The 9,628-nt window shown below is 37.2% G+C and overlaps 1 protein-coding gene across 4 annotated transcripts in view; it reads right to left on the bottom strand.

The window, feature by feature from the left end:
- Positions 1-1,711: 1,711 nt before the first annotated feature.
- NNT (nicotinamide nucleotide transhydrogenase) overlaps positions 1,712-9,628 on the bottom strand; it is a 93,499-nt gene continuing 85,582 nt past the window's right edge. For 2 of the 4 annotated variants that reach the window (XM_029216406.1, XM_029216405.1), the window contains exons 20-22: positions 6,640-6,758; positions 4,472-4,587; positions 2,530-2,934 (exon numbers count right to left, since the gene is read on the bottom strand). In XM_029216406.1, the coding sequence (XP_029072239.1) occupies positions 2,785-2,934; positions 4,472-4,587; positions 6,640-6,758 (385 nt within the window). In that variant the 3' untranslated portion in view covers positions 2,530-2,784. Of the gene's footprint in view, positions 2,935-4,471; positions 4,588-6,639; positions 6,759-9,628 lie in introns of all 4 variants that reach the window. The other 2 variants (XM_029216404.1, XM_029216407.1) reach the window with 2 other exon arrangements.

Raw genomic sequence — 9,628 nt, 5'->3', positions numbered from 1 at the left:
TGAATTAAACCCTAAAGCTAAATGATACATAATATATCCCATATTTGTGTTGGATAGGAAAACAGTAAAATCTGAAAGTTAGGGTAATGACTTAAATGGAATCAGAAAGGCCAAGGCCCACCTTCCAGATTCATTACCAAATACTTAACTGATATTCACTGGCTCAGGAAAAACTGAAAATCTACTGCATGAACAGATTAGTCCTCTCTATTAGTCTCTCTATTACAACCCTAGAAAGAAGAGCATATAGAATGATAAAGAGATTTATGTACCAGAAAACTGTCCAAGGTTAGATAGATAAATCAAGATAGATAGATAGAATGTATAAAAACTTATACATCTACTATATACTATTCCTTAGTTGGATGCGTAACTTAAACACAAACTCCCAAATTAAGACAAACATGAGAAAATAAAGGATGGTTAATAAGGGCAAAAAGACAAATCAATGTTAGCACTTTACTGCCTTTTTTTTTTTTTGGTAACAGATTGTAGGGTATAATGGATTTTTAAAAAATTATTTCTAGGGCTTCCCTGGTGGCGCAGTGGTTGAGAGTCCGCCTGCCGATGCAGGGGACACGGGTTCGTGCCCCAGTCCAGGAGGATCCCACATGCCATGGAGCGGCTGGGCCCGTGAGCCATGGCCGCTGAGCCTGCGCGTCCGGAGCCTGTGCTCTGCAACAGGAGAGGCCACAACAGTGAGAGGCCCGTGTACCGCAAAAAAAAAAAAAAAAAAAAAAAAAATTATTTCTAGTTGAATTTCAAAAAGACATAGTGAAAAACAGATCAATACAGAATAAAAATAAGTCATTATTTACCAGTTATATGACTTATCAGAAAGGGAGGAATAATAAAATAAGATGAACGAAAATTATTTTTGTTGCTTTTAGACCTCACCATAATTAATAACTCAAGATCAACAATCTTTTGGAGTATTACTTTAAGAAATTAAATATCCAAAAATCCCTTAAATCACTTAAACAATAAAGTAAAATAAAACCAACCAGAGCATGAATTTTCAATTCAATTAACACAACTGAATGACAAAGGATTAGCAAGTACCAAAGAAATGAGATCATCCTAAATTTTTAAAATATAGAAAAATATTTACTACAAATGATGGAAATAAATCCAAGTATAATTATTTTAATTTAAATTGAATGCAGGAATTATCTCAAAAAAAAAAAAATCCAAGTTGCTGCTTCCCAGATATACCTACAACTACTTTGAGAAAAGGAAAAGGGCATGACTCAAGATACTATTTACTTTCTTCTAATAGAACTTTCATGATATAATTCAGTCTTGAGGTTACAAATGACCTGAGATCCATTAACAAATTGCATTTACCACTTAAAAATTAAAAAGGAGTCTTTCCTGATTTAAAACACATGCACACACAAATAGATCGTAACCTCAGGCACAGCAAGAAAGAAACTGATTACTAAACCAACAAATACTATGAGTTTTAAACTCAATAAACATGAGTATTATAGTAAAAAATTTCACACCAGTTATTTCTTTTTCTGATTTAGAGATACTTTTTACATGTTAATAATTGTTTCAAGAAACTTAATGCCAAATTAATTATATAGAGAGAGGGAGATTCCAAATATTCTTCACACATTCAACCTATACAGAGATTTTGGCATAATGGCAAAGTCACGAAGAAAATCTACACTTTTACTGCAAAAGACATAATCTTTACTGGTGCTAAAAAGACATAATCTTTACTGGCGCTTAAACAAAGAGGTAGCTAAAAAGTGCCACCATTTCTCTCAAATGTTATCATTTACATAACACCTTAAAACACACTCTGATTTGGGAAAAAAATTATTCTTCCAAGCAGTTAAACAGATTAATCTCATCTATTTCATGGTAGCAAAATCTTCCTCAGATATTAACAACAGGCAGAATTACTTGAGTTTAACCTTTCGTCACCAGAGACAATTGCTACATCACTATGCAAACATGGTGAACTCATTTTATTAGTCAAATAGTTGAATTCCATTCAAGTGCACTTAACACAGTACTACACATTATAAATTGACTGAAATTAGAGAGATCTCCAATTGGAAATGGGGTTTAAAAAATACAATTAATGCTGATTTCAAATTATATGTTTCATTGGTGTTATAATGAAACATACAAAGCAAATAATTTGTTTCCAGCATCTCTGAAAGATTATCTAGTCCTTTAATGTATTAAAACAGAAGTGAGAAAATACACCCCTGAAATATAGAATCAGAAGTACAGTTTGAAAAATTGAAACTGATTTGATATGTTTAATTCAGATTATGGTTAAATGGTAAGAGGACAGCTCAAGAGTTGATGAAAGTTTCAAATTAGTCACATTTGTTGAAAACACATAAATGCAGGTGGCTGTAATGTTTACACTGAGTCAGATTTTTTCAAATCTATGTATAATATAAGTCCTAAAAAATCATAAAGACTTAATTTCTTAAAACACTAATGACTGTTGAGGAAAATCCAAATGGATTACATCTAAAATGAGGCTGTTCCTTCTCCTTGTGTAAAATACTTTTGGAATTCATAACACAAAAACTATGCACAGGAAGACATTTAGACTTGTCAATCCTTTTTTAAAATTGAGGGACTGCTGCTCTTGAAAATTTTCCCTGTATTTGCTTTGCTTTCTTCAGAGTCTTCCTTTTCTTTCAAGAGCTCTGATATAGATGTGTATCAGCTGTATATGTTAATAACTTATTTGCCTGTTCCCACAAGTGAAGAGGTGGCTTTGTTAGACAACAGCTTGATCTTTATGTTTTACTTCTGGTAGGATTCTCTAACTTTCGCCTGAAGGGCATCACACGTCTTCTTGGCATCACCTAGAAGCATGGCTGTGTTAGGTTTGTAGAAGATTGGATTGTCCACTGCAGCATAGCCAACACCTAAGGACCTCTTCATAACAATGACCTAAGAACCAAAGATTAAGTGAGACGGTGTATTTAACAGACCTGGCCAGGACTTGTTCTGCAAACAAACATTGCCCTGCCCTGACTTTGAACAAAGCAGGTACCACTACTAATTCTTTACTACAAAGACTTAAAATACACAAGCAGTAGTTTTAAATGCATGTTTACTCTGTATTAACTTTAATTCTTTAAATGTGCCCATACTCTTATATCCATTAGAGAAAAGGTCATGTTAACAATAGTATATCTCCAAGTGATAAGTGATTTTTTTTCTCAGTGCTTTTCTCTATAAAGACTATGTATAACATTTTCTAGTCAGAAAAGCAAGCATCTTTCTCTGAATGGGCTAAAGAGAACAAATTTAGTGCATAAGCTTCTACTACCCATCCTAAGATAAATGTAGTTGAGTGGGAAAATGGTATGATTCTTAGTCCATTGCTTTAAAGTAAAGGATATGAGACAGAAAGGATATAAGACAAGAACCCAAAGAGCAATCTAGTGTGTCACAGAACAGAGCTAATGACTAATAGAATGCTTCCACGAAGAAAAATGAAGGGGTAAGTCCATCCATCTCTAATACTGATGTGTTCTACACATTTACAATTACACGGATTGTGGATGTTGCTGTCCTGTTGAATATCAAGTCAATTCTTCATGAAATGAAAAGCCTTTCTATGGTCTTTTAGGACACGCAGTCTATTCAAAAATGGAAGCAGAGCAAATTTATTCATGTTCCATATACCATTGATACAGTAATGTACCCTACAAACTCAAATATTGGTGATCAATGCAACTGTCCATATACACATGAACAAATGCATGTCATATCTACTCACTCACCACAAATACTATGTTGAAAACTCACACATTTACAATAAAGAGAGACAAATTAAAGGGAAAATATACGTTACGTTATAATGATTCTGAAAACGCAGATATGACTTGAGAGCGGTAAAGAGACTTGCCCACAGTCGGGGCAGAGGGAAATTTATAAGCGTTTGCGTTCTCTACAATCTAGCAATCAGCTTTTTCAGAAGTAATGTGCTGTGAGCAGGGCTTGCTTCCTTCCATGTTATTGTTTGGTTTTCTAAATCACCTTTCTTCTGTACACTCCATAACATACAAATTCCCTTTCAAAAAACTTAAATGAAAAAATGTGTTCATCTTCGTATGTGAAGGCGATGATACTGACTCACTGTCCTGGAGGGAAGCCATTTGCTTCACTGGACTCAGCCTGGAATTCAGCCAGACTCATCCCAAAAGCTCACAGGTCCTTTTTCAGCTGTAGTTACAGATTGTGTTAATCCATCCAGATAATCTCTTTTAGTTCTAATCGAGATCAGGGCATTCACTCAGGTTCTCTGGTGACCACAGAACAGACAGAAGCTGGATATAGAGAGCTGGACCCTAAATCTACTCTAACTCCTGAGCCTCCTAAAAGGCATCATCATTTCTCATCAAGTGACCAAGGAAAGTTCTGTGTATGTGTTTTAAGAGACCTTTAATTATTAGAATGACACACAAGTCTGAAACTTTACCTGCTTTGATTTCCAGACCTCGAGGACTGGCATGCCTGCAATAATAGAGTTGGGGTCTTCTTGAGCCGCTGAATTAACAGTGTCATTAGCTCCAATTACAAGGACCAAATCAGTGTCTACATAATAAAAGAAAATATAAAAATTAAAAGGGTCACTTTTACTTTCAGGCAAATTATGGTGACCTTACTTTATAACAACAACAACAGAAGCTAATATTTATAGGACAAATACTTGTGCTAGGCACTGTACAAAGAGCTTTATCAGAGAGGTTCAGTAACTTAGCCAATGTCACACAGCTTAAAAGCAATAGGTCCTGCATCTGAACCTGAGCACCCTGACTGGAGCTTGCATTATTATGCTTTCCCTCCCCTCAATGGATCTACCTAATCTGACTTTATAGCTCTTTTATGATCCCAAAATGATCTTGCCAGTAACATTAAAGACCTGCACTCCCATAAATGGGTGCTGTATTTTGTCAAAAGCTTTTTCTGCATCTATTGAGATGATCATATGGTTTTTCTCCTTCAATCTGTTAATATGGTATATCACATTGACTGATTTGCGTATATTGAAGAATCCTTGCATTCCTGGGATAAATCCCACTTGATCATGCTGTATGATCCTTTTAATGTGTTGTTGGATTCTGTTTGCTAGTACTTTGTTGAGGATTTTTGCATCTATGTTCATCAGTGATATTGGTCTATAGTTTTCTTTCTTTGTGACATGGATAAAGAAGATGTAGCACATATGTACAATGGAATATTACTCAGCCATAAAAAGAAATGAAGTTATCTGTAGGGAGGTGGATGGACCCAGAGTCTGTCATACAGAGTGAAGTAAGTCAGAAAGAGAAAAACAAATACCGTATGCTAACACATATACATGGAATCTTAAAAAAAAAAAAAAAATGGTTCTGAAGAACCTAGGGGCAGGACAGGAATAAACATGCAGACGTAGAGAATGGACTTGAGGATACAGGGAGTGGGAAAGGTAAGCTGGGACGAGGTGAAAGAGTGGCATGGACATATATACACTACCAAATGTAAAATAGATGGCTAGTGGGAAGCAGCTACATAGCACAGGGAGATCAGCTCCGTGCTTTGTGACCACCTAGAGGGGTGGGATAGGGAGGGTGGGAGGGAGACGCAAGAGGGAGGAGATATGGGGATATATGTATATGTATAGCTGATTCACTTTGTTATACAGCAGAAACTAACACGACATTGTAAAGCAATTATACTCCAATAAAGATGTTAAAAAAAAAGATCTGCATTCCATTTTCAACTTTTAAAATGACTACTTAATATGCAATTCAATGTCTAAAAGAAAATGGTCTAAGAGTCTGTACTATATTAAAGCTGTGTCCATAATTCCTGGAACTGGCAGGTTTCACACATAATTTAGCAACAGTGAAATCTGAAAGGGGGCATAAAATTAAAATGGTCTAAATTCCCTCTTTAAGGATCATAATATAAGGTACCTTAGAACTCTGCCAAAAATGCCATGTGAATCTAGACATACACACAATTTCATTATTTTTCTCTAATAAACAGTTACAGTGGATACGTGCCAGAGGGAACTGGTTTAATTTTAACAAACATGATCTTGGGCCAAACGTCATTAGCATTCAACATCTACCCAGTGACAGCCACAAAGTCCAACACCTTATCTAGTGAAGTCCTAGTACTTTAAAGAAAACAGAAAACTACTTACTGACCATGAGGTGGTACAACTGAAAACCAGTAAAATCTCAGACACTGGCAAGAATCAGAGCCTAAATCATCAGCAGAAGCAATTTTATAAATGAGGGACCCGAGGCTGAGTACCTAGTTCAAGGCCACAAGCAAATGAGACTCAGGACCTGGATTCCAAAGCCAGGTCTGTTCCAAATCCCTCTGCAACGCAGTCCACTGCACTGCCTCCCAAGATTTTCCCCATCCTTCAGCTCTCCTCAGAGGGAGAAAATTACCCATGCTGCTTACAAATCTGTTGCACCTTTTTCAGTATTGTTTTTCGCTTATTTAATTTCAACCGCAGCCTTACTAGGAGCAGGTTACTCTTCATCTGACTAGTAGGTCTTCAGTAATCCCACAGTTTATGCCCTAAGACTGGCATCACTCTATTCATACTAAGAACACCTAAACTTCACCATTATCCCCGTCACTTACCTGGGAAATCATGGTTGATCTCATCCATCTCCAACACAATATCATATGGCACCCCAGCCTCAGCCAGCAGCACATTAAGCTGACCAGGCATCCGGCCTGCAACTGGGTGAATTCCAAACCTAGACAGGAAACAAATGAACAGCTGGCCTTAACTTGATGGGCCGAAACGTACAGAGACCCCAATATCACCTCCAAATCTGCACACTTTGTTCTTGGCATCTCTGCTTCTCCTGGTACTATCTGATCTCTACAAGCAGGAATAGAATCCGTCTAGATATACGGTCAATCTACAAATAGTAAGGTTTGGAGATTCAAGATCTCAGTATATACAAACTGTAACTCCTCTCAAAAAAATAAGTGTGACTTTAGAACCTGACTCTTCCATATACGTTTTAAGTTCAATGAACTCCCAACAACATTAATAATATCACCTTACATTTAATAAGCATTATGTTCTCTCATGATACTTTATAATTTTTGAATCTTTTTGAAGTCAGCCTGGAATTAAACGTTTGCCATGAAAAACACTGTCATGCACATAAGTTAAAGGCCTACTTGCAGCGAGTAATATGCAGCATTACTCCACATCACAGAAGAAATGTGATAGTAACACGCTGTAGTGTTTAAAAGGCAGAGTAATACGCAAGTCAGATATCTGCTCTTTTATTAAGGCAAAAGAAACTGAAGCATCAAGCAATTTCGTTCAGCCACAGCCATAATGGGATCTCTGAAGTCATGTAATCCAACCTCTTGCCCACAGTATTGATCTCTGTCTCCTCAGCACTGGGCACAGTCCGTAGCACACAGGAAGGACCAAATAAAAAGTGAGTGAGTGAGTGAATGAATGAATCCAGTGAAGAAATGCATTTTATACTACCTCTAGGCAGGGATCCATCCAACCTCAGCTTAAATACCTTCAGTGACCAGAAACTAACTCCACTCTAGCTCTATTCCATTACTAGAAAATCCCAATAACTATATATATATATATATATATATATATATATATATATATATATATATATCATGTCACACACACACACGCTCATTATATTAAACCAAAAAGAACCCCCAACTCATTGCTTTCCAAGGTCTGTAGTCTGAGGGTCTACTCCCTCTTTCACATGTGGATTCCTCTGAGCTAACCTAGGATGCCTATTAAGCAAAACATCTTCAGTTCTTTCAACTGTTCAATGACTGACAGGACTTCTAGACTCACTGCTGTCCTAGTCACCTGTTCCTATATTGTCACTGTCCAGCTCAAACCTCAGTCCCCCACCGTAAATACAATATGCTGGATGTGATCTAGATGCACAAGGCACAGCAAGAAAGTCATACCCTCAGGCCCCTTTCAGAAGCCTAGGTCTGTAACAGCTCCCACACCACACTGCTGGTTTTTATCACTGACAGTTATGTAAGATGCCCTATTGGAACTCTACTCAGTGCTCTGTGGTGACCTAATTGGGAAAGAAATCCAAGGAAGAGGGGATATATGTATACGTGTGGCTGACTCACTTTGCTGTACAGCAGAAACTAACACACCATTGTAAAGCAGTTGTACTCCAAAAAAAAAAAGACGCCCAGTTACTTTTCACAGGAACTGCGGCCAAGCCAGACCTCCCCACTCGTAACACAGTCCCTGTTAGGAACAGATTAAAAAAGCATAGGAATTGCCCCCTCCCAAAAGCAGACCTGAAAAGAGCTATAAAATGGCTGTTTATATTGTCCAAATAACTGATATATGGTTTTCTACATCTTTGAATGAAGATAATGAAGATAATCTGATAATGAAGAGCCTGAATTACTGGGGAGCTTATAATTGGAAAACAAGATATCAAATGATAGGTTCTCTTTAATCAATTTTTTTTAAATTTATTTTTGGCCGCATTGGGTCTTCATTGCTACGTGTGGGCTTTCTCTAGTTGTGGCGAGCTGGGGCTACTACTCTTCATTGCGGTGTGCAGGCTTCTCATTGCAGTGGCTACTCTTGTTGCAGAGCACGGGCTCTAGGCACAAGGGCTTCAGTAAATGCAGCACGTGGGCTCAGTAGTTGTGGCACGCAGGCCCTAGAGAGCGCAGGCTTCAGTAACTGTGGTGCCTGGGCTCAGTAGTTGTGGCTCACGGGCTCTAGAGCACAGGCTCAGTAGTTGTGGTGCACAGGCTTAGCTGCTCCATGGTATGTGGGATCTTCCCGGACCAGGGATCAAACCCGTGTCCCTTGCACTGGTAGGCAGATTCTTAACTACTGCACCATCAGGGAAGTCCCTCAAATTCTCTTTTATATAATCTTCATTCTGGGACCGCTGAAAGTTCCTAAATAATCAACTTATGTTAAAAAAACAGAAACTCAGGGCTAAAAGGAAACAAAACCGTTATCTCTAGGTGGTTGTACAACAGATAATCATTTTACTTCTCCTCTATTTAAAAATGTTTTCCAAATTTTCTATGAGAATGAACAACTTTATGGTGGGAAAAAATAACTTCATTTAAAATAAATTAATACTTCATGCTTTTATATTGTGATATAATTTACAAATTTCTTATATATTATTTCATTCTATCCCTAATCATCTTTAATAATCTCCATCAAGAATTAGAGTTTAGAGCAGCTGATTCAAATCCAGGACTTAGTTAAATAAACTGGGCTTTAGAGCTACATTCCTGTACCTTAAAAAAAGAAGAGAGCAAGAATATATATAAGAGGGGCTGCCGGCATATATTTTGGCACAATGACTAATACTGACTCTTTGAGATGTTCTATACAATTTGCACAACTTTTCTAGTATAGCTAACCTGTAAGTCAGACTCGGGTCTTTCTGCCTCAAGAGTCTTTTCACTACTATACAATATAGGCAGTATAGTCAAGCATTTAAGAGGTATTTTTGTTTAGTTAGTAGCTCAAGTTAACTAGTTACATGATGTTCAGTAAGTTACTTAATAGCTCCCTCTCTCTCAATTTTCCCATAGAGTACTAACGAGCTGTTATTAC

Source organism: Monodon monoceros, unplaced genomic scaffold (genome assembly GCF_005190385.1).
Source record: "Monodon monoceros isolate NGI ecotype Baffin Bay Population unplaced genomic scaffold, NGI_Narwhal_1 Super_Scaffold_12, whole genome shotgun sequence".
Taxonomy (NCBI): domain Eukaryota; kingdom Metazoa; phylum Chordata; class Mammalia; order Artiodactyla; family Monodontidae; genus Monodon; species Monodon monoceros.
This window is presented reverse-complemented; position numbering and strand designations above follow the sequence as displayed.